Here is a 26,234-nt window from a genome sequence, read left to right as displayed (position 1 = left end):
AATCCCAAAAGCTGATGTTCCATATTAGCGGCTCGATGAATTCCCAGCTGCATGGCCCCCAGTGTTCAAGGGATGGTGCGCTCCTCACGGCCGGGACTGCCGTGTAAAAATGAAAGCTCCTTTTGCCCCTCAGCAACAGGAACGCACACCACAACAGCTGACAGACACGTCTTTAATGAGTAAGGACGAGAACAGGCAAAGCGATATTATTTGCAGTCCCAAAAAGTCGATATAGCCTGACGCGTTTCAGCGCTTGATGCGCTTTCCTCAGAGGCTCGACAGAATTGAGTGTCCATACTGCCACGCACTTTTAACTTGATAGCCCGCCCTAATTTGGGCCGCATTGATTCCTGGGCTTTGTAGTGCGTTTAGCTTCTGCAAAGTTTTAAAAGTATCCAAAACCCTGGATGGGCCTCGCTTAGTCTGACCGCCCATAATCCCAAAAGCTGATGTTTCATATTAACGGCTCGATGAATTCCCAGCCGCATGGCCCCCAGTGATCAAGGGATGGTGCGCTCCTCACGGCCGGGAACGCCGTGTAAAAATGAAAGCTCCTTTTGCCCCTCAGCAACAGGAACGCACACCACAACAGCTGACAGCCAGGTCTTTAATGAGTAAGGACGAGAACAGGCAAAGCGATAGTATTTGCAGTCCCAAAAAGTCGATATAGCCTGACGCGTTTCAGCGCTTGATGCGCTTTCCTCAGAGGCTCGACAAAATTGAGTGTCCATACTGCCACGCACTTTTAACTTGATGCCACACTAAAAGGACCATAATCCTGTGGGAGAAGCCAGCCTATCAGAAGGCTGCTAATCGTACTTTAAGGTGTGGCTGAGTCATGGGATGCAGAGTAAACAGCCTTTGAAAAAGAGATTTTCACTCGAAACGCGTCAGGCTGCATTTCTTGAACTGGTGGCAACTACATAGCATTAGCTGTTCCCCAAGTGCGCTCCCGCCACGTGGGTAACTTTGGAGCTTTAATCTATACGCGGCAGGCCCTGCCGCAGGGAGTGCACCACCGGTAGAACATAAGCGGGAGAAGAGACCAGCGCTGGGATCCAGATGCCCCGGCTCCAAAGGCCCATCCAGGGCGTGCATTAGTTTTCCTGCACTCCTCGACACCCATCATGGGTCAAAGAATGCCACACTACAAGGACCATAATCCTGTGGGAGAAGCCAGCCTATCAGAAGGCTGCTGATCGTACTTTAAGGTGTGGCTGAGTCATGGGATGCAGACTAAACAGCCTTTGAAAAAGAGATTTTCACTCGAAACGCGTCAGGCTGCATTTCTTGAACTGGTGGCAACTACATACCATTAGCTGTTCCCCGAGCGCGCTCCCGCCACGTGGGTAACTTTGGAGCTTTAATCTATACGCGGCAGGCCCTGCCGCGGGGAGTGCACCACCGCTAGAACATAAGCGGGAGAAGAGACCAGCGCTGGAATCCAGATGCCCCGGCTCAGAAGGCCCATCCAGGGCGTGCATTAGTTTTCCTGCACTCCTCAACATCCATCATGGGTCAAAGAATGCCACACTACAAGGACCATAATCCTGTGGGAGAAGCCAGCCTATCAGAAGGCTGCTGATCGTACTTTAAGGTGTGGCTGAGTCATGGGATGCAGAGTAAACAGCCTTTGAAAAAGAGATTTTCACTGGAAACGCGTCAGGCTGCATTTCTTGAACTGGTGGCAACTACATAGCATTAGCTGTTCCCCGAGGACACTCCCGCCACGTTGCTAACTTTGGAGCTTTAATATATATATATATATATATATATATATATATATATATATATATATATACATACATACATACATATATCTATATATATATAAAAAAAATCACAAAGAACGCCGCACTCTGGAACTTGGATATTTAGAATGTATTCAACAGAGCCTAGTCTGCACACCGACGCGTTTCAGCATTACAGCCTTTGTCACGGTAGGTATATATATAACTGAGAAACTCTAGTAAACACTGGCAAAAACTTAGCAGAGCAGAGCTTAGGGGGACTCCAATCACATGATCTGCTGTAGAAAATTTGAGGGAGGGAACCTCTGAGGGGAGTGTTCTAAAGGGTACTGCCGCTTGATTGCTGGGTATGGTCCTTATTAAATGATGTGGATAGGATACTGAAGTACATATTTTCTAGGCCATATGTAGCACCATACTGCTTTATAATTATACTGTGGGACTCCCATCCCATTTTGACGATAGGAAATGATTCAGGCATGCAAATCTGAGAAAGATCCAATACTGGAGAATATCTGTCTTGTTGTAAAAAAAAGAGCGCCCTCTGCATGAATATTAGCCCATTATATGCACACATCAAGGCTACTGGCCCCTTCTGCCTCTCACAATCAGGCTGCTAGTCCTCATTGTATCGAATAAGGAAAAGGAGAAAAGTAGGCAAAAAACTGGGCACTTGACTTAAGAGAACTCAAACAGCGCAAGCGGTTGGGCATGGAGGCTCTGAGCAGCAGGTGCCCCATCCTATTATAAAAATACTATGGGGACTTTAGAAGACTTTGTCTAAATACCTGAGAAAAACTGCTTTAAATCGGGTCACACAGAAGGGGTAAAATCTCCCCCTTCCAATGAGAAAATGCCTGGAAGTTGAAGGTGCCTGTGGTTGTGCCTTGTTATCTGAGTGTTCCCGTGGATATCCAAACACATTTCCTGACATAGAGCACATGGCGAGTCAAGGCGTATCATAACACATACAGTACATATAACAAACGCTATACAAAGAAGTTACTATTTCCAAGTGGCTCTGACATCTTTCATATTTCTCATGGGAGAGGTATTCCCTCTCATGTAAAGAACAGGTTTCCAAATACAATACATTTTCACATGCAGGTGTTTCCTCTGGCTTGACCAAAGCTTTCTGTAGATCGGTGCACAATATGTCTCCAAATGTGGCAAACTTCCTTCAAACAAGAACAAAAATGTCTCTAGACCCTGAAGGCAACATAAGTCCATCTCTTTTTCACCTAATCATAGTTACCGTCAAATATAAACTATTGTGGAGGCGGAAGCTCCTTTTGACCTAATCAAAGTTACCGCAGCATCTCCATTGGTCTAATCAAAGTTACCGCCAAACTTAAAACTATTGTTACCAAAACGCAATATTACTTTTCAATGCAAACATAAAGGCATCAGTGCAAAGTGGAAAAAATATCCAGCAATTGAGCAACTGTACTTTTTTATATTCTGTAGCCCACTATTAAGGATAGACATTTGGTAATACTGCCAGATACAGTGGTGCCCAAGGGAGGTAGCCCAAAAATACCATGCATCACCCAGTAATCCTAACAGGCGTCTCTGGAAGCTTTCTGCTGCTGAAGAAAACTTAAACGTGCCATTCTACCAGTGAAAATAATGTTTTTCACTGGTTATTCCCCAATTACATTACACCAATCTAAATAATTTTGAAAGTCTGCCAGCAATTTTTAGTTGCTTGGCCCTTCCCACTGTTACAATCCTAATTCAAAATCAGGGCCTAAGGCTAAGGCCTACTGCCCCAATTACAGACTTGATGGTAGATAAGGTGGACGTTGCTGAGTTGATAATACCATTACATATCACATTCAGTTCTGTTGTTACGCAGCATAGCAATTGTTAATGTCGGATTTAATTTGTTTCCGGAGACAGGTTTTAGAATTACAGGAGATGCACTGTTTAACCAGGAAAGCTTCCATTACTAAATCTCATGATCAACGTCAAGGCATTTTCCTAATTCAGGGAAACCCAAAATAGGCACTACATATCGAATATTTAAGAACCTTAAAGTTTTGGCTTTTAATCAGTACTTTCTCTTTGCATTAAAAAACGCATTTCACCCCTATTTCAACAAATAAATTGTTATTTAAAAAGAATATCATCTATCATTATTATTGCGAACATAATTTTGATCAACAGACCACACCATCACAATAAAATCATATTTTATTCTGATCAAAACACATATTAATTAAATCATTTTTACAACTAGCAAGGCATAACTACATATGTACTTCTAAAGATCCCAATATTTTTTACCATCCGCAAGGTACAACATTAAAGTATTTATTTTTTTATTTTTTTAAAGGTTTTATATATTACGCCACTAACCTACCAGCCTTTATATACTGCCACATACCTACCTGTTATTACTTGCGAAGTCAAAATGTATAACTACTTTTTGTATAGTACTAATGACTTCATAAGAATACATGAAATGTGGGAACATGCTGTGCATTTTGCAATGTAATTAATGCTGAAATGCCAGATTTAAACAAAAACAAAATAACGCTAAGAGCCAGAATCACAAAAGTTTTTTTAATTGTAATTAAGTCTGCAGGTGACTACATTTCAACCACTTCATTGTATGTCAATTTGCTCTTGTTGCATGACGCATGTACAGCCCGTATGCAAAAGGTGCATGAGGTCTTGGCCAAAGGTGCACGGGCAAAAAACCGGGTGCATGAAATGAAATAAAATGAAAAGGAGACTTGTAAAGCGCAAAACATTAACCCAAGGGTATCATGGCACTAGCTCAGCACGAGACCGATAAAAACAATAGACACCTCACAGATTGAACAGCCATGTTTTTAAAGTAACTATGTTGCCATGCTCTAATAACTGTGTAACCTTTGTAATGATGTAACCTGTAACTATGATCTGTTGCTCATGTAAAGCGCTCTGATACCTCCGCGCCTCACCCTTGGTGCTGGAGCATTCTTACTTAACTCACCATGCCAGGGAAGAATGATGAATAACCAGATAGTAATATATAGTATTATCTGTACTCTATTACACAAATCTCAAAATGCGCGTGGTTTCGGATTAATTCATTCCTGATCAGAAGCTGGCACACTGTTGAGATCTAATTGCCTCTGGGTTGTCGGGAGGCCTTCCTCTGGGCCTGGTTATTTCAAATATTTCTATAGGATAACTCAATTCCAAAGCGTGGTCATCATATGTGCGTCCTCTGAACGGTTAGCGCATAGTCGGACTTTTAACTTAAACTCTATTTTTCAGAGCATACACTGCATTAATAAAAAATATGAGGAAGCCCTTTATCAGTGGGTCTACACTTTTTTTTTAAAAAGGCGGTGAAAACGTTAATTTTGCCTGTTTATTGTGACTTCGTCGTGCCGTAGTGATGCAGTGCAGAATTCTCTATGTACAGAATGTAGAAGTTTATGGATAGGAGCAGAGTCCATTAAGGAGGTTAAAGGTATTGGTACTGAGGCCACGTGACTTGTGTCAGTTACTAGAGCCGCAATAAGAAGTCTTGCTAATAATAGGGCAGTGCTGGAGAGAGTGACATGCTCGACTGTCCTTACCTGTGTCTTCGCCATCAGATTGCTAACCTCCCGGAACATGTTGGCCACCTCTTGAAATCCCACCGGCAGAAAGCCCGGATAGGCGGCAGCTCTCCAGGCGAGCGGGCAGAAGAGAAGCAGCAGGAACAACCGGCGTGGCATCCCTGAAGCCGAGCTGGAGAACAGCTGAGGGTACCACGGGCGGGCAGTCTGTGAGAGACACACCCAGTGGCCTGTCAGGAAGCACGGGCTGAGTGAGACACAAAACGAAAGGAGACAGTAAGGACGAGCTGTGCGGGGTTCAAGCTCAGTACAAACAGAGAGCAGGGAGGTGCTAGACAGGGACAGAAACGAGCAGAGAGCCTTGGCTGTAGAGCTGGGCTTCCCGGGTCTGCAGAGCGCTGACTGCACACGGTACAGTCAGATCACTCGAGGCTGATAGCAGACAGCAGGGGGAGGCGGGGAGGAAGTGGGGGAGGGATGCAGAGCCGCAGTGCATCCGGCCAAACCTTTCCCTGTGTTTTATTGACCGCACGTCGCTCATTTGAGACTGCCCCTGAGCCGAAACCATTCGCACTTCACTGTTCTGCAAGACTGCATCATCAGTGAATCTAATGATCCGAACAGCAATGCAAAGCGCCTCAACCCCCCCCCCACACTACCATCACTCGTGTGCCCATCCTTTTTAAGTTCCTTCGCTGGACTGTTTTTCCCCCGATCACTGCTTTTAGGAGAGTCAGTGGTATGCCACTCGCTGATCCTTGGCCCTGTCTCCACTGCTGCTTATTACTGACTAGACACACTTGGAACCAGCCCCTCCATCATCATTGCCAATGCCCCTGGGTATCAATGACCGCCCCATCTCTAATGCTATGCTGTGAGAAGATTACTAGCACACTGCTTTTTATAATCCTCCAGCTGCAGTGTAAAATTCAGACCTTGAGCTGGGCACAGGGATAGGTTCAGTTGGGATAAGAGGCCTGGCAAAAAGGAGCATCATATTCTTAACCGTTTTGTCGGCCTTTTCACCAACACGGAAATGCATCTACAATGCTTCCTTCACATAACCACTTAACTGATAAACATGTATTTTTTTCTTTACAAAAAATATTTTTATTAACGTTTCCAGTTACAAACATTGCTGCAATACCATACATTTTCTTTGTTGCATACATCACATTATGATTATATCTGATCCATGAACAGCCTAAATTTGCCCATTGCCATGTCGGGTTTTCTTTTGCACCCTCATCATTATCCATATTTATATACAATGTATCAGCATCTGCCATGTATACAGTGGCTAGTTAGTATCTTCTGATAATGATTCTTCATGTGGGGGATCAAAAATATTTCCTCTATATGTATTCCACTTTCCCCACACCGGTGTCCATTTTTTTGGGGCACCTCCTATGTATGTATACTCATTTTTCGGTTATCATCAATTCGTCCATATCTCAACACCACCTACCCACTGTGGGGTTCTGTCTGGCTCCCCATAATTGTGCTATATTTCTCTTTGCTAATGCCATACCCAGCGCTACCCAAGTTTGCGCCGCATGGTTGAGGTCTGTCGGTTCCCAGATGTCGAGTAAACATCTTTTCGGCTCTGGCTCAATCATCATTACTGTTGCCTGAGAAATTGTGTGCATGACTGCCTTCCAGAATCTAGTGATTTCTGCGCATTGCCAGATTGTGTGCCAGAATGTGCCGTGCTCTCCACATTGCCCCTGGCAAAGTGGCGTCCCTGCCTTGTGCAATTTATACAACAATGTTCTAGTATAATACAACCGGTGTAAACTCTTTAATTGTATTAGTTTGCATTTGGAGGGGATCGCTACCTCCCTGGTGGATGCCATTGCCTCCTGCCAATCTGCCTCATCCAGTGCACCCAGGTCGGTCTCCCATCTAGTTTTTTTTTAGGGTTGCCGTCGGGTCCGGTTGGTTGTTTAATATTTTCCTGTAGGTCAGTGAGATGGCTTTTTTTGCAAATGGTCGGTGAGCAGTCTATCCTCCAGGGGTGACGACTCCGGTAGTTGTGTGCCTTGTGGGATCACTGTCGAGAGTGTGTGTCTAATTTGTATGTATCCATAGGCCCCCAGAGTCTGCTAGATCATAGGTCTGCTGTAGTTGTGTAAAGGGGATGATCTCATCTTTCCGCCATAGGTCCCCCACCTTTGATATGCCTATCAGGTCCCATTGCCTAAAACCTTTAGTGTTGCGTAGCTTGCCTAATTTTTTCATGTCCATTATTGGGGTGGCCAGCGTCACAACCCCTTCCCATCCTAGTTCTCTTTGCGCCTCATGCCATATCTTAATTGTTGATAAACATGTTTTTGACTTCTGAAGCATAGAATGTTTATATTTAAACACATTTGACCTCTGTAACATATGCATTACTCCAAGAACAATTTTATAATGAATGAAATCAGTGACCTGTCGTTTAAATGTAACTGAAAAATATACTGATTGTTTTTCCATTATTTTATTTTGTCTGTCAATTGCTTTCCCCTTGATTTTTCGGCTATTCTCATTCATTTCACTCTTTTCCCTTTAGTCAAATGTTTTTTCTCTGCTTATCTAGTTCTGCCCACTTCGTTCTGCTTTCTTTGTTGCCTAATAACCCTCAACCTGTGTGTATTTCCTTTTTTATTTCTCTTCGTGTTGTTTTCTTTTATTGCCTCCTTTATAACTTGGACCATTTTCTGCAGTTGCATTAAATCCCTTTCTTTCTTTTACCATTTTACTTCTGTTGTTGGTTCTGTTATTCTTTCACTTCTCTCCCACAAAGTCTGTATCTCGCTCTGCCCCCTAAAGAGTCTTCTACTCTTCTTTCCACGTTTACCATCTGTTTACTGTCTTTTCCTCTTCTAATATATTTATTTTCTTGGGCATCATGTTCACACGTGTTGGATGTGACATGTTTAATGGATGGTGTAGGACTTGGTCTTTTTAGTTAAAGTTCCCTAAACTTTTTGCTTTCCCCCTAGACCGTTTTCCTGACATAGAGTTGCCAATTTAGATGCTTTGGGTACTTTGCCACTGCTCATCATTGTCAAAGTACACGTTTTCCCTATATAAAATGTAATGGTAATTGGTTGGCCATGATTAGTATGTTTGCCTTACTAGTAAAGTCCCTAGTGATGTGCACTGTGTGTGCCAGGGCTAGTAATGCAAACAAGTGCGGAGAAGGGAACTCAGGCCTGCAGTGTAGGGCCTGCGTACAGTTTGCTAAGTTAGCATGTTGTCCTGACAAGTGCAACCACTTGTCAGGCCTTACTTTCCCTTTTTCATACACATTGGTCACCCCTGTGGTAGGTCTCGGGTAACCCCTGGGCAGGGTGCAGTGTAAGTAAAAGGCAGGACATATACTGAGGTGTATGTTATGTCCTGACAGTGACACACACTCCATTTTGTTTTTCATTGCTGAAAGGCCATCCTGCCCATAGGACAGAATGGGGGAGGCTGGGTGTTGTGTTTGTTAGACTAGTTTCCTATAAGTTTAAAATGGAGAGGTGAAGTTTAGTATGTATGACTTCACAGTGTCATAACACATCTTTATGTGAAAGTGGTTTTGTCACTGTGTGTTAAGAAACCACTCTTTTAGAAAGTGACTGAGTTTTGTGCTTTAAGCATTTCTGTGTGCCTCTGCTGAATGCGGATTCTCTGGCTGGATCTGTATTAAAAGAGGCGCTCTTGTGGTTTGTCACCCTATGATGACCCTCAACTACCATCCTTTTAACTGACTTTGGTGTGTTATTTTACCCTAACCTGGATATATGAGATGGTTCTGCATATGTCTGCTTCTCTCCTCTCTTGTAATCTTGTTGTCTTTTAGTGAGAGCTGTCACGGAGTAGAACAGTACATTTATATTATAAGTGCTTACTATTGGCTTTGACATGGCCTCATGTCTTCTTGTTTTCTGACTTGCCTTGCTTCAAGTGCTTCTGCGTGCACAGCAGTGCTTCAAGTTTTTTGGCTTAATTATGAGTTCCTACTATTGGCTTTGACATGGCCTCATGTCATCTTGTTTTCTGACTTTGTCTTGCTTCAAGTGCTTCTGCGTTCACGGCAGTTCTTCAAGTTGTTTGGGTTAATTATGAGTTCTTACTATTGGCTTTGAGATGGCCTCATGTCATCTTGCCTTCTGACTTTGCCTTACCTCTGCGTGCACAGCAGTGCTTGTGATTCATATTCAAGGTCTTTCTGCTCCTCACTTGTTTTTCGCTCTTCACTGACCCGAGTGAACTGGATATTATCTGTAGAATGTACAACTCTGCCTCAGAGTCAAAATACGGGAGCTTGGCAAGCCCCCGTTTTGGCCTTGACTGGTACAGCCAGCTCGTTTTTTTCTAATGAGAAGGGGGCGAGGTTTTTTAGAAGTTCGCCTCACATTGAGTAATGATATTTAAGCTGGGAGCCTTCAGGGGCCAGGTGGAAGTTCACCACAGAATAGACGTATTGCTGGAGAGTGGACGGAACTTGAGTCCTGATTGAAACTCCTTCCTGGGCTGGTGAAGGGCTTCCTCCAGCTTGAGTTGGCAAGGTTGATGCTTATTCAATCAGTGAGGTGTTCCTAACCAATAAATATATATATTTTGTACTCTTTGCTATTTGTACATACTGCATTTTATTTTACTTGATTATTTGAGTCAGCCTGGGAGCTGAAACGGCCTGGGCTGGTGCTATAAACCAATTGACCCATCTCCTGCTGAGTGATTAAGGATCCAGACCCCCAGTAGCAAAAGGAGAAAGGTGACACTGGGAGGGAGACACCCAGAACTGATTTAGGGTGGGGTCAGGGATCCCTGATCCCAAAGAACTTCAAAGACATGAAGGGATATAACTAACAGAACTGAAACCCCTAGAAGTTGGTGTAGTTTTGAATGGTGAAATGGACAGGTAGAGTCTGCAAAGGCTTTGACCTCTTTCGTGGTCAAGAAGAACCTCTGCCAAGGAAGAAGTTGCTGAAGAGACTGCTGGATAGGACTGACCCTTGCTTGGTGATCTGGGGCTGGCCTGCAGTTTGTAGCTTTTACTAAGGAAGAGACTGAAGGGACTTTGCAGTGGGTGATGTCCCCCCTTCTTGAACAGGACTGTGCTTTGTGCTGTGTCCTGAACTCCAAGGGCCCGAAGTGAGCTGGCTCCCTGTTTGGAAACACAGGAACATAAAAGTTTCCAGAGAAGTCCCAAGCAATGGGGTGTGTGCATGCTTTTGCAGCTTGAAACCCTCAGAAGTTGTGCCTTGGGATTGTAGGCACACAGGAGTAAGTTGAGTCTCGGACGCTCAGGGTGCGTGTCGTGGTGCAAGCCAAGGTGGTGGTGAAGAGTGCCTGGTCGTTGTGTGCGCTGGGAGAAGAGAGGAGACTCGGACGCGCAGGGTGCGTGTCGTGGTGCAAGCTAAGGCATCAGGGAAGAGAGCCTGGTTGTTGTGTGCATCGGAAGAAGAGAAGAGACTCGGACGCGCAGGGTGCGTGTCGTGGTGCAGCCAAGGCGTTGGTGAGGAGCGCCTGGTCGTGGTGTGCACCGAGCGAAGAAGTGAGTCTCGAACGCGCAGGGTGTGTGTCGTGGTCCAGCCAAGGCGTAGGGAAGAGCGCCTGGTCATCGTGCACCGGGAGAAGAGGTGAGGCTCGGACACGTAGGGTGCGTGTCGAGGTGCTAGCTGAGTCGTTCATGAAGAGCACCTGTTCATCGTGTGCACCAGAGAAGAGGCGAGTCTTGGACGCGCAGAGTGCGTATCGAGGTGCAACCCGAGGCACTGGTGAGGAGTGCCTGGGTGGTGTGTGCACCAAAATCAAAGCAAGTCTCCACAGTGCTGAAGCGCGCGATGCGGCATACGCCACCTAACTGACCACTCAATTGTCTCACGCTGGCGACTGCTTGCCCCCCTCCCAGGCGCGCGTCACCGCGGGCGGCGCTACGGTGGGCGCCCAGACATTGCAGTGCTGCACCGGAATACAGCGCCCAGCGAACACTTGGGGGCCCCCCCTCCCCTGTGGCTCTGCCGCGCGGGCGGCCTGCGCTTTTCCGCCCCCCCCCCCCGGGGTTCCCCGTCTACCTCCCCTGTGAAGCACGGCTGACATGCTGATTCCGACCTCCTCTCAACGATATGGCAAACTCTACCCACACATACCCCCACCTACCTCCTACATAGTTCATGTTACGGTTCTGTAGTTCATTACTGATTTTGTTTCATCTCCTCTTAGGCCATGTCCGTACACATACAATTCTACATTTCATACCGTTTCATACCACATGGTGCCCTCGAATGTGACAGCTAGGGCTTAAGCGCATCACCTGCATGCTGAGATACAGAGGAGCTAGTTCCAACGGAACGGGCGGACGAGGCGGTTATGCGCCCCAAACACGCTTAGATACTATGCACCCTCATCACTCGTTCGTATGACACCATACCCGTCTACATGTAAACCCACGTGGTTACCCTTACCAATGACACACGGAAGATATAGTGGGCTCGACTGACGCTACTGCTGCTGATGAGGGTTTGCTCGACGTAGCTACTCTGGTCCACTGACTATATAAGGAAAACCCATAGACCACACACTTACATAACACCAAACGACCGCATGTTTACAGAGTTATGTGACGTGTTGATATACGCTGCCGGACCCCAGGGTTGTCGGCCTTGAAGCTGTGTTCCATTATCCCACTTATTGCAATGCTCATTACTTGCAGCTGGCCCGGCTGGGTTGTAAGCTAAAATGCTGTGTATATTGTATGTTGGACAATAAAGGTCTTTCAAAAAAAAAAAAAAAGTCTCCACAGTGCTGAGTGCGGGTCTCGGTGTCCACTGAGACCGCAGGAAGGAGGGCCAGGTCATTGGGCCCTCGGAGTGAAACAGTAGCGGCCCTAAGTAGGAGCTGAGCCTCCGGCCCGAGCTCGCCGTGCCCATTGACGGAGTTCTGGATCAAGGCCCAAGTCGCTGAAGAAGGAGAAGAGAGTATGGTCACGCCTCCCAGGTAATGTGGATCACCACCTGGGGTGGGGTGCGGGCTCGGAGGGACACACTCTTGGCCTCTCGCTTCTGTCAGCTACGCAAGCCTGTTGCTTCGGCTCGGATCGCGGCAAGTGCTGGTCCATAGAGGGCCAGTACTGGGGCCGGAGTGAGAAGCGGTACTTTTGTGTCATCATTGATCCATGTTGGGGGCAACTGTTACAGGAGCACCTAAGCTGTTGTATTACACTTTGCATTATGGCTGCTATCGAACTGTCGTATGACGCCTGATTTATTTGTGCCTGATGAACTACATGCTTGGTGTGCTACGCACTGCATTATTTTTCCCTTGTAGAGTACATGATTGTAACTTGGCGCATTGCATTATTTCTTCATCGCACAGTACATGATTGTAGCGTGACACATTGCTTTGTTTCTTCCTTGCACAGGGCATGCTGGTAGTGATACGCATTGCATTATTCCTTCTATTGCAAAGTACTGTGGTGCTACGTATGGCATTGTTTTTCTATTGCACAGTACAGGAGTATATCGTTCCGTATTGCTGTGTTTCTCTTCTTTTGCAACGTGTGTGATTCTAGCGATATGACCTGCCTAACCTTGTGGAAACGGTTAGGAGTAAGCTCAACTGTTGGTTAGAAGCGGTGGTTGGGATTAGAATTTACCAATCCACCGGAAGGAATATTCATCTAACCATCAAGTTGTTTTGGACAAGGGATCTGACACCTTACTGCTTTTGTAACTCTGTTTGGATTATGCCAATACTGCAGATTGCCGTTTTCTAGCATCAGGGCTTCTGTTTTTCACCGTATTATCAGCAATATGTTGAAGGGTTTTCCAGGGTCTAAATATTTCAGGATGGCATTGGTGTTTTGAAGAAAATGTAGTGCATCGTAGGCTGAGGCTGGATGCCTTTCTCAGTGCTCTCAAGATAAATGAACTCAAATTGAGAAAAGACAAGTGTGTATCTACTTTTTAGAACAACAGTGGTCCCATGCATTCGGGAATATGAAGCAATAAATATAGACAAATCTATATTTGGAGTGACATGTCCAGCCGGACAGAGGCCATTCAAGTTTACTCAATAAACAGTTTATCCATACAGCGAGAATACCTTCCACAATACACCCGTGTGGTGCACAAGCCTGTGCCCAACACTAACGGGGTGAATACAGAAGGTGGATTAGAAACATAGAAGGGTTTTTTAAGGCAAGCAAACGTTTTTCTGTTTGAATTCAAATTATACAGAAGTATCAAAAAGCACCATTACAATACAATACATAGAAATCAGGTTTTGTATGGGGTGCTAGACAGGTCGACGGCGTTTCGGTCCCCCTATTAAGTCATGGGGACCATCATTAGGACAATCAATAGTTGCCTTAACGTTTTAAAACCTCAAATTGCCTGAAAAGGGAAAAAGGAAAAAATATGTACATTTTTAGAACCAAATATTCATTATGTTAAATAAAGTGACTGGAAGTGAAACGTGCATCAGAACGCTTTAGAGGTGAATTGCCTCGCGATTTCAAGTGGTATTAACACAAGGCGAGTGAGTTCGAACGTGCTTTAGAGATGAGTTGCCTCGCGATTCCAGGTTGTGAGTTCGACCATGCTTTCAGGTAGACGGAAGGCTGGGGCTGTGCCGAGGTTGAAATCAGGCTGGGACCATATGTTGAGTATAACCGGGCTACCGGCAGCCGAGTGCGAACATGCTTCAACGTCCAAGGACATGTCAATGCGTGGTAATTAAAAGTGAGCAACCGCAATTTGTGCCTATTCCGAGGAAGCGTGAGCGATTTCACATTCATGAGCGTGGTGATACGAGGAACGTTTATGTGACTATCGGGGGTGAACATACACGAACCATGCTTATATTGGGGAAGCTTAAAAATGGTTCGCACGGTGCGTTAAGTGCCAGTGTGGGCTGGGCGGATAGGCTTACCAGGGCAGCGCACTGGTACTAGAGTGGCAGGGAGGATTAACCCGTGTCCGAAACAGCAGCCCTTCTATGTATTGTATTGTAATGGTGCTTTTTGATACTTCTGTATAATTTGAATTCAAACAGAAAAACGTTTGCTTGCCTTATAAAACCCTTCTATGTTTCTAATCCACCTTCTGTACTCCCCCCGTTAGTGTTGGGCACAGGCTTGTGCACCACACGGGTGTATTGTGGAAGGTATTCTCGCTGTATGGATAAACTGTTTATTGAGTAAACTTGAATGGCCTCTGTCCGGCTGGACATGTCACTCCAAATATAGATTTGACTTCTGTCTATATTTATTGCTTCATATTCCCGAATGCATGGGACCACTGTTGTTCTAAAAAGTATGTTCCCCGAGGTCCCCTGCTGACTGAATTGGGGCCCCTTGTTGTTGCTAATATAACTGTGCGCAATCGACGGATTGCAAGGGCTTTGTCTCCCTTCCACTTCTCCTAAGTGGTCACTCGCCTCCCTACCTGGGCACAAGCGGGTCTACACTTTTTCATCTCCCCTAACCCCTTTCACTGTAATGTCTGACACAGCCCCCCTATATTCACTTGAATATATTAATAAGATCTGCGCAGGTCCTTCCCTGTTCACTGACCAAGAAGAACCCAATGCTACTGGCAGTACCAGTCTATCTGAGGATTTAGAAAAACAAAAAAAGAAGCATGCACGACTTGAACTAATGACTCTTATGCTAACCCAATATCTGAAATCCAATACTATTCCATTGGGCTTACAAGTCAGGAACATTCCTGGGGTTTTCACTGATAATCCCAAGTATATAACAGGCTTCAGTAGTATCGGTACCACCTGCTCTAGGCACTGGCTAGTCCTAGGAATAGAAATTGCAGGTGAAGAACTTAAAAAATTGGATGATATCATTAGAGATCTCGAGAAACAAATAACTGATGATAAAACGGTTACTGACTCTAAGGCCCTACTTGAAAAAATTGAAAAAACAGTTTGGGAATTTCATCGTATTGAACAAAATAAAACGTCCAATAAGGTTAAGAAAGACATTAAAATCTTTACCCTTGAGCGGACTTACCCTTACTTACAAAAAGATTTTTATACGAATCGTAACTTCTACCCTCACCAACAAGCCCCAAGACCCTGGGGACGTTTCAACAAAAGAAACACAGTGGTAGGCTTTACTGATTCATCAGCTGACTCATCTGACAGCTCAGACCCGGGTGAGGGAGCTAGTGGCCCAACACGCAACCAGACTCCTTTTTTATCCAGAGGCAACTCCGAACCTCAAAAGAGAGGGAGGGTAAAACAGCAACAAAGATGGCACAATCCTCCAGGAGAACGTCAGACCAGACACAAATTCTACCAATGGTAACAAATAACACCAATCTTGACACCATTGCTATCTTTAATATCTCTAGCCACATACTCTCTAGTCAGGAGTTATCTATTCTAAGCAAAGGCTTATCATTTGTCCCAACAACCTACCCAAACTTTTTGGATCTCCAATCTGAACTGATGGGCTTTTTTCGTAAATTGAGGCTTCGTTCCTATTTCGAACTCAATCCTTCGGAGCCTAAAACTGTGATAACTCCATTTAGACCCCCATCTACCTTTTCACCTACATCCAATATGATTCCGAAAGAAATCATCACTTTTGAAAAGGTCATTTTCTAGGAAATCTCCGACTTGGAGAAATCCCATCTCTTCATACCTTATAATATCACTCGGGAAGAGAAATCTGCAATCACCACTCTTAAAAATAATACCAAGTTGATTATCAAATCAGCAGATAAGGGTGGTGGGATAGTGTTGCAGGATATTGAGAATTATAAAGGTGAGCTCCAACGCCAAGTCTCTAATACAGACCATTATTGCAGATTGCCCTGCAACCCCACCAAAGATATCCAAAACCTAATCAAACTCCTTACCACGGAAGCCTTGGACAATGGTTTTATAAGTAAACATGAATACAACTTTCTGAATATTACTAATTCAAGAACCCCTGTCATTTACACGCTGCCAAAAATCCACAAAAGAATGGATAACCCCCCGGGTAGACCAATAGTATCCGGTTGTGGTTCGGTTCTCGAACCGTTAGGCCATTATGTCAATTTCTTCCTGAAGGACTTTGTGCCAGTAACCAAATGCTACATTCGAGACAGCATGCATATGATTAATCTCATCGAAAACCATCCTTACAATTTTGAAAATGAGACTCTATGTACACTAGACGTGGAGTCTTTATACACTAATATACCTCAGAGAGACTCACTACTTGTTATGGAAAGTATACTTAACACCAGGTCACGTCCTCACAGGGTACCCACTCTGTTCATAATACAACTCCTAGAGATTTGTCTCACCCAGAACTTTTTTATGTATGACTCACAATACTACCAGCAAGTGCGTGGCACGTCCATGGGCGCAATTTTTGCCCCCACCCTAGCGATCCTCTATATGGACTGGCTGGAGACCAATATAATTCTCTCCAGTAGTAACCCATTCCATCAGGGGTTACACACCTGGAAGCGTTACATAGACGACATTTTCCTTATCTGGGGTGGCTCTACTGATGGTTTCCCGGGACTCCTACACTGGCTCAATAACAATTGCAATGGCCTCACATTTACTCTGACCCATAGCAAGAATAGCATCTTCTTCCTAGATCTGACAATCCAGCACCAAGATGGGACACTATACACATCCCTTTTCCACAAACTGATGGAAAGGAACACCCTGCTTAGCTACGGTAGTTGTCACCCCAGGGCCCTGAGGGACAGCTTGCCATATTCACAATTCCTCAGACTTAGGAGAAATTGTTTCAAGAAGGAGGACTATTTCATTGAGGCCAATATTCTATTTGACAAACTTAGAACTAGAGGTTATCCAAGGCGCCTAATCAAAAACTCAATGAAAAGAGCCTGGTATTGCCCCCGTGATACTCTTTGGAGCGCAAAACTAAACAAACCTCTGAAAAGATGGTGTGTGTCACTACCTTTTCGAGCGTCTCCAACCGTGTCAAAAAAAGTATAAAAAAGAACTGCCACATAATGAATTCAGGCCTACTCCATTGGGAAACTCCCCTCTTTGCTTTCAAGAAAAGCAAAAATTTGAAAGATCAGCTGGTGAGGGCAGCCTTACCCCCTGCAAGTACGAAAAACACCACACTCCATGATCATTGGTCATTACCCCCTGTTCGAGGTCACTTTAAGTGTGGGTCTTGTGTTGTATGCGATTTTTCAATTGATTGTAAAGAGTTTGTATATAAAGAAGTGAAAAATTAATTGCGAACCTTTACTAATTCCAATAGTTGTAACATCATTTATGCCATTTTTTGTCCTTGCAACTTAATATATGTGGGCCAGACAAAGCAAAAAATTAAACTGCGAATATCTCAACATCGCAGTCGGATCCGGTGCAAAACACCAAATGCTCCTCTGGTTGAACATTTTGTCAATAAAGGACATACGGAAAATGAAATCCGCTGGACTGTGATCACTCAAGTCATCATCCCACCCAGGGGCGGTGACCTGACCCGTATGCTCAACAGAGAGGAACTGAAATGGATATTAAAAACGGACAGTCTGAACTCAGGATTGAACCTGCAGGAGGAATGGACAGCTCTAATTTAAAATCTGCTTTACACTCTTGAAATCACAATCTGCTCCGGCAAACCTTGTGCCTTCCATTTTGTTCTTCTGTGACCCCCTTGGCCAAATGTAATTAATAAGGTTTTTAATAGTTATCCCTTGCACTAAACACTATGCACCTCCTTTTAACAACACCTCGTCCAAGATGGCCGCAGCGGCATGCACCCTTCGTCTATTTCTATGCCCTTGAAGGCGTCACTATCACAGGCCAATCAGCTCCTTCTCACCCACTCTTCACTCCCCCGATCCATTGCCCGAGCACGCCAGGGAACACATTGGAAGACCGACTAAACCGGTAAGTTACTAGCAACCTGCAGCTCCTCTACCCCGAAAGAGAGATATATGCAAGTTTCTTATGTCCCGTTTTTCCTGATAGGTACTACCCTGGCGGCGCCCGATTACGCTAATGTAACGCAGCAACTCGCGGCTAATTTCGGTAAGGAGCTGTGCATGGCCGCGATCACTAAGTATCCGCCCTGCTCCTTTTCTTTTTTATTTTTTTTATTTTTTTAAACAGCAAGACTTTATTGGCATTTTATGGTTATGTTACATTCAAGTGCCCCCAAATGGGAAGGCCAGATACGTTAAACATGACAGTACGGTAAACACTCATAGGCTGTAGAACCTTCTGACAATTCGAGCATAGATTATACCGGGCAGGAAGAACATACCGAAGCCATATTACATCACACAGAATATTTCGCTTGCATTTTGTATTTTTGAAACAACATAACTAAGAACTAGGCAAAAAAGGCTCAGCATCAATCGAGACATCAATGATCACGGAATAGCTAGGTATGCAGCTACTGGCATTCTTCAATGTCATGCACCTCACACCCCACCACCCTCTTGCGTGTCCGCCCCCCCCCACATTCTCCCGTATCGTCATGTACTCTGAGTAGGGCCTCCGCACGTAGCATGATATACACCCCCACAATTAGTCAGTGTCAGTGTCCTCATCCGAGCTCTCGCTATCATTCTCCGGCAAAGGATCACAAATGTCCCCTCTGTATGAGTTCCATTTCAGCCAGACTCCATTCCATTTACGGGGATTGTCTCTCATCTTATAAACCGCCCTTTCCGTTATCATGAGCGTGTCCATGTTTCTGAGCCACAGCGCCAGTGTAGGGAGCTCTGCCGCACCCCACCTCTGCGCAATGTCACGCTTGGCCACCATGCAGCCTATCGTGACCCACAGCTTGTCATAATGTGTTAGATCAGTAGGACCCCAGACATTCAGCAGGCATACCCTGGGATCTTGTGGTACATTGGAATTCAGTGCCTGTGCGATGGTACGGAGCACACGCTGCCAATAACTCATTATGTAGGTGCAGCTCCAGAGCGTATGCAAAAGTGTGCCCTCCCCTCCACATCCCCTCAGACAGAGCGGGTCGTCCGCCTTTTTCAATTTGTGTAATGCCACTCGAGTGTAGTAAATTCTATGGAGGACCTTCAGTTGTATGAGGCGGAACCTAGCCGAGATACCGGCTTCACGCGGGGACGACAAAGCCGCATTCCATTCGGACTCGTCAAAATCTCCAAGGTCTTCCGTCCATTTGTCCTTAAGTTTACCTAGGGGCTCAGGCAAATTATTAAGCAGTTTACGGTATGTTAGGGAAGTCGCACCCTCCTGCACATAGTCCGTGAGTAAACGGTCCTCCAGCGGTGAGGACTCCGGGGGCGTGGTGTCCGGTGGGATCGCCGCCAGGAGCGCATGTCTAATCTGTATGTATCTGAAGCGTTCCGTGTCTCTCAGTTCGTATTGTTGTTGGAGGGAAATAAACGGGACCACCCCCTCCCTGGACCACATGTCGCCCACAGTCGAGATTCCAATGGCGTCCCACTGGTCGAATCCCTTAGTACGCCTCAGGTGGCCTAGTGCTTTAGTGTCCCACAATGGTGTTAATTTCGTAATTACCCCTGCCCAGTGTAGTTTCGATTGTGCTTTATACCATAGTTGTACCGTGTGCTTGGTGGGCCCAATCAGTTTCGCCGCCATGTCCTTGTGTTACAGAGGCGCCAGCATGCTGTTGGTACCCAGCTGGGCCCGGTCTGCCTTGAAGGCTGGGTCGTCCTGTGGTGCGTGCAGCCATTTATTAAGAATTTTGAGTTGTGCCGCCCAGTAGTACAACTGCATATTAGGCAGTGCAATCCCACCGTCGTACCAGCCCCTGTTAAGTTTTACATGCGCAATTCTCGCCGGCCGATTCCCCCACAGTAGGCCCGACATCAGCGCTGTCACCTTCTGAAAGTAGCTGGGGGGGATAAGTGTAGGGGCATTTTCAAGAACGTATAAAAAGCGTGGTAGAGCCATCATTTTGAATAAGGCTGCTCTGCCCAACAGCGTTAGTGGAAGCGTCTGCCAGTGTTTTACATCATTACGCAAACGGAGGAGGGGAGGCTGCAAATTGCGAACTGAGAATTCTGCCGCATCTCGTGTGATGTGTATCCCCAGGTACTTGAAGGACGTGAGTGCCACTTCCAGCGTGCACGCGTCCGGCAGCGTCGGGAGAGGACCCCTGAGTGCATAGATGATTGATTTTGACCAATTGATAGTGTAGCCTGACACTTGGCCATGGGAGGTGCAGATGGCCAGAAGGTTAGGGATGCTGCTAACTAGGTCCGTAAGATAGATTAACATGTCATCAGCATATAATGACACTCTGTCTTCCCAGCTTGAATCCCACTGAATGCCCTTCAGGAGCGGCGTGGTCCGTATAGCAATCGCGAGGGGTTCCAAGACCAATGCGAAGAGGATGGGCGAGAGAGGGCAGCCCTGCCGGGTCCCCCGTCTCAGTGGTATTTCCCGCGATATATGGCCATTTGCCACTACACGTGCAATTGGATCCTTGTACAGTAACCGGACCCAGGCAATAAAGTTCGGACCGAACCCCATAGAAGCGAGGACCGCGAAGAGGTAATTCCACTCCACCATATCGAACGCCATCTTGGCGTCTAGCGACAGGATGGCCGCCGGTTCCGTCAGGAGTGGGATTCTAGCCATGACTCCCTGCACCCTACGAAGGTTCAGGGCCGTGCTTCTGCGTGGCATGAATCCAGATTGATCCGGGTGGATCAGCTGACCTAGGTGGGACATGAGTCTGGTCGCCAGCAGTTTTGCCAGAATTTTAGCTTCGGGGTTCAACAGTGAGATAGGTCTATAGGACGTACATTCGTTAAGTGGTTTACCCGGCTTTGGTATGGCTACAATAGTCGCCGTCCGTTGGTCAGGTGGTAGCACGCCGCTCTCCCTACTGTCCACGTACATCTGCAAGAGGGGCGGACCTAGAGACTCAGGCATTGCTTTAAACCACTCAATAGGTATCCCGTTAGGGCCCAGGGCTTTGCCTGGATGAATAGCGCCAATTGCCAATTGGATTTCCTCCGAAGTTAAGTCAGAATCTAATTCCCTCATTGCCTCGTCAGTCAATCTGGGCATTGCCACGCGGCTTAGGGCATCTCGGGCTTCATTCTCCGTGACAACCACCGACGGCGTGTATACCGCGCTGAAATGATCGGCTAGTACCTCCACTATTTCCTCTGGTCGCGTGTGAACCCTCCCAAGTGTATCCGTAAGCTGTAATATGTTCCTACTGCCTCCCTGTCTTTTATCCAGCCAAGCTAGGAGTTTACTGGCCTTGTCCCCAATGTCATACACTCTGTGTTTGGTGGCTGCAATGTCCGCCTTGGTCAGGCGTCGCACGTGATCCGTGAGAAGACGTTGACGTAACTGTATCGAATGGAGGTTAGCGCAGGAGGGATCCGCCATATGGGCCGTGTTGGCTTCGTCGAGCTGTAGTTCCAACTCAGACGTCACCTCCCCCTGCCGTTTCTTGTAGTGCGAGATCGCTGCTATCGCCTGTCCCCTAAATACAGCCTTGTAGGCCTCCCAGAGTACTGAGGGTGAACTCACTGATGTCTGATTTTCTTCAAAGTAGTGTGTGGTATTTTTCTGCAGGTCTTTACGAATAGCCGGGACCTTGAGGTACCCTGGGTAGATCGGATATAGTCTCCTGCGTGTGGCCGTACGACTAGACAGTGTCAGGGTAATAGGCGAGTGGTCAGAGACACCCCGTGTCCTGATTTGAGCGTCTTCGATGGTGAGGCAACCGGACTCTAACGTGAGGAAGTGGTCAATTCTGGACAGACTGTTGTGTGTTGCAGAGTAGTAAGTATATTGTAATTGTTCCGGGTGTAGTGTGCGCCATACATCCACCAGGCCCTGTGCCTCCAGAAACCCGCCAAGCTTGGTGGTGCCAGGTGAGTGCGAGCGCCCGGGGAATCTGTCGCGTGTGTCATGCAGTACTGCGTTGAAATCCCCCCCCACAATCAAGTCCCCTTCCGGGAGTTCTAGGAGGAACCTACCAAGGTCGGGCAGTGCCACAGCGTGTAGCGCAGGGGGGATGTAGACCGATACCACAGACAAAGCTCTGCCCTCCCATTGGCGGGACACTGCTGCGAAGCGGCCCTGATCATCTATTTTGGTGGAAGTGACGATGTATCGTGAGGACTTCTGCATTAGTATGCCCGTGCCACGAGACCCTGGAGTGAATGCTGCATGTGTGACCATGTGGTAGCCCCGTCTATCCATGGCTCGTGTATTAGTGCCCATCATGTGTGTCTCCTGCAACAGGACCAGGGTAGGACCCGCCCTCTTAATTCCCTGAAGAACCAGGCCTCGTTTGATCTTATCACCTAAGCCCCTGACGTTCCACGACATAATGTGTAGCGGGGCCGCCGGGACAGAATCCTCTAGTCCGGCCATGGAAGTGAGGCGTGTTGGCGTCCCGTTAGGACTATTGTGTGTACCGCCTGCCGTTGCCTGCGTGAGGCACTCTCTCGGGGGTGAGCCCACCGCCCCGAGGAAGCGCCGCCTTGCCCCACTAGAGGAGGTATCCACGGGGTCGCAGCAAGGGCATCGGTGTGAGTGTCCTGGCGTTTCACGCCGCATTGTACAGTGTGCATGTCGTGATGTGACACATAGTGCTGAGCCAAGCCTAAAACTCTTAAAGCCAAACCAGTTACATAAAGAAACACCCCCCTCTCCCAACGACCCCCCTCCCTGCTTCCCTGCTGTTCGGACTTGAACCTGCCCGCCTCCCCAACTTAGCAGAGTGCTTTACCCCAAACCCAACCAGTGTACTTGCGCGCTGGGGTGAAGGAGTCTCCGAGGTCAGCGGCCTCTCAATCTTCTCCCCAGAGGCCCTTCGCCCAGTGTCCAACAGCGCGCCTCAGGTGTGCTGCACAGTAGGTCCAAAAACGTCGCCAGTCCGGAAATCACTGGTCTCCGTTATTTTCTTCATCCGCGGCCCCGCCGTGGGGCGAACCCTCGCACTCTCCATTTCCTCTCGAAGTCTGGGAAGCCGGGAGGCTATCGTTCGTACGATCCTGCTGTTGCCGATGCGTCCGTCGAGGGCGAGCGTTCGTTCTCCAGCCGTCCAGCCAGTCTCTTGCGGATTCCGGGTTGTCGAAGAACCAGGTCTTGTTTTCGGCGACCACTCGCAACCTCGCGGGGAAGAGCATGGAGTACGGGATCTCTCTCGCCCTGAGTTCCTTTTTGACCTCGAAGAACGTCCGGCGTCTGCGGGCCACCTCCGCCGTGTAGTCCGGGAAGAATGCCACCGTTGAGTTCTGGATCTTGACCGGAGGGGACAGCCGGGCTGCCTGTAGAATGACGTCTCTGTCCCTGAAGTTGAACAGCCGGGCCACAACGGGTCTTGGAGCCGCACCAGGTTTTGGCTGGCCCCCCGGCACACGGTGCGCTCTCTCTACTGAGAAGAAGGAGGATAGCCCCTTGGGCCGCAGTTCATTGGTGATTAGGCCCTCTACGTACAAGTCCATGGCTCTCACCCCCTCCGTCTCCGGCACGCCGAGTATGCGGATGTTGTTCCGCCTGGAGCGCCCCTCCTGATCGTCGAGCTTCTCACGCAGCACCTTATTGTCCGTGGCTAGCTTTTCCACTGTCAGCTGGAGTTCGGAGACGTCCTCCACTAAGGATTTCGTGACTACCTCCATGGCGTTGACCTTCTCCGTCATCCTGTGGAAGTCTGCTCTGATCAGCGTAATGTCCGTGGAGATTGTGCCCACTGTCGTTTGCAAGTGTGCCAGGGCCTGCATCACGTCATCCAGAGTCGCTTTCTTAGTCCCTTGGCCCTCCACGGATCTAGCAGCTGTCTCCTTCCCGGCCGTCGGGGACACCGCAGGCCTATCGCCACTCTTTAGGCCCTTCCCCGCCATATCGCCAGGAGCCGCGGCCCCTGGGCAGTCCAGCGACGGGGGGCCGCGCCTGCCTCTTCTGCGGCGTATTTTGACCGCTGATGTTGCAGTCCGCGTCTGTGGCAGGCCGGGGGTGCAGGGGCCGGGCCGGGCACCTTAAGGGGGGGGGGGGACCGTCACACCACCGCACGGCGCCCAGCCGGGAGCGCGGAGAAAAGTGCGATGGGTGGGAGCTAGTTCCCCGCCTTTGGCAGTTGCCGACACTCAGGTTTTCGCTTGCAAACAAGGGGGGGCAAGGGTCAGCTTCTTTGGTCTCCCCCAGGCGCCGGAGCCACTCAGCAGGTGGTACGGAGGCGGGAGACGGTATGCAGGTGAAGGACGTGTGGGGCTCTGCGCCTTGCAGTTGCGGGCTCCGTGAGGCCAGTCGCCCGCTGTCCTATGAGGTCGTGCTAATTCCAGTGCCACCAGCAGGGAATGCACCACAGCCCTGTGTAGTCCGTGATCATTGCGGGCGGTGACTCGCACAGCGGCCAGGACGTTTCATGTGGGTGAGGTCCGGGCTCTGGCCAGGTCTTGCAATAGTGAATCGCTGCGCATTCACTATTGTTGATATCGTGTTGTGTTTTAAACAGTGGTATGCAGTTCTAGTAGCACCTTGCTGTGCGATTTATAGTGATGACGTGTTTTATCTACGGATTTGAGTGAATATCTTTCTTTCACAGTAGTGAGTAATTTGCAGCGAGGGACAGGTCTTATTCACTTCAGTTGTGGGGTTGCCATGGTTGCAGACGCTCCTTGTCCATCCACGGCCTGCCTGACGTCATCGGACGTCACTGCCTATGAGACCATATCATGCAGCTGCTGCACGTACTCGTGTCAGACTGCAGAGCTTTGTAACGACATCCTTCCTCGGGATGTAGGATTTATCTTTGGACTTCCAGTGGTGAGTACTTGAGCGCTGGTCTATTTTATTGCGATCTCCGCCTGTGGTGCGGCGGGTGAGGTCCGGGCTCTGGCCAGGTCCTGCGGGGCAGTGCTGGTTCTTCACAACACGGCGGCACACCGCCGTGATGCAATCCTAGGTGTCCGCCCGCCGGGCGGTTTCAGGACGCGGAGAAGCGGGGCGACAACCACCCGGCGCTTCCGGTGCAGGGTCGCCCGGGGCAGTCACACTTCCTGGCGGGTCGGGCGACGAGGGCAGTCCCCGGCTGCGCCGCGCTGCGGAGGCCTCTGCTGCACTTGGGCGGATGTCGGCTCTCGCGCACCGGACTGTCACGGCGCTTCCACCCTTCGGCTCCGCTCGGTCCCGGGCTCCGGGTTCCTCCTATTGAGGCTGAAGAAGTAACGGATGGTGTACAGGATAGTTGGAGAGGCCGCCTCGATCGCGGAGCTACTCCTCTAAGCTGCCGCAATCGTTGGCTGCTAGCCACGCCCCTTCCCTGCTCCTTTTCTTAAATTATTTTAATTTTTGCCTTACCTTCGTAGGGCTGCTGTTTCGGACACGGGTTAATCCTCCCTGCCACTCTAGTACCAGTGCGCTGCCCTGGTAAGCCTATCCGCCCAGCCCACACTGGCACTTAACGCACCGTGCGAACCATTTTTAAGCTTCCCCAATATAAGCACGGTTAGTGTATGTTCACCCCCGATAGTCACATAAACGTTCCTCGTATCACCACACTCATGAATGTGAGATCGCTCACGCTTCCTCGGAATAGGCACAAATTGTGGTTGCTCACTTTTAATTACCACGCATTGACATGTCCTTGGACGTTGAAGCATGTTCGCACTCGGCTGCCGGTAGCCCGGTTATACTCAACATATGGTCCCAGCCTGATTCCAACCTCGGCACAGCCCCGGCCTTCGGTCCACCTGAAAGCATGGTCGAACTCACCACCTGGAATCGCGAGGCAACTCATCTCTAAAGCACGTTCGAACTCACTCGCCTTGTGTTAATACCACTTGAAATCGCGAGGCAATTCACCTCTAAAGCATTCTGATGCACGTTTCACTTCCAGTCACTTTATTTAACATAATGAATATTTGGTTCTAAAAATGTACATATTTTTAGGTTTCGACTTGGCGAGGGGCGAAGCCCCTCCCAGATCGAAATCTTTTGTTTTTAGTAG

General features: G+C 47.9%; 1 protein-coding gene across 4 annotated transcripts in view; it reads right to left on the bottom strand.

The window, feature by feature from the left end:
* The window catches only part of DKKL1 (dickkopf like acrosomal protein 1), a 1,301,767-nt gene that overhangs the window by 950,466 nt on the left and 325,067 nt on the right, over positions 1–26,234 (bottom strand). For 2 of the 4 annotated variants that reach the window (XM_078655082.1, XM_078655083.1), the window contains one exon: positions 5,330–5,558. The exons of the other annotated variants lie outside the window; for them this stretch is intronic. In XM_078655082.1, the coding sequence (XP_078511208.1) occupies positions 5,330–5,470 (141 nt within the window). In that variant the 5' untranslated portion in view covers positions 5,471–5,558. The remainder of the gene's footprint in view (positions 1–5,329; positions 5,559–26,234) is intronic. 4 annotated transcript variants of the gene reach the window in all.

Source organism: Lissotriton helveticus, chromosome 7 (genome assembly GCF_964261635.1).
Source record: "Lissotriton helveticus chromosome 7, aLisHel1.1, whole genome shotgun sequence".
Lineage (NCBI taxonomy): Eukaryota > Metazoa > Chordata > Amphibia > Caudata > Salamandridae > Lissotriton > Lissotriton helveticus.
Note: the sequence above shows the minus strand (reverse complement) of the source record. Positions and strands in the feature narration are given on the sequence as shown.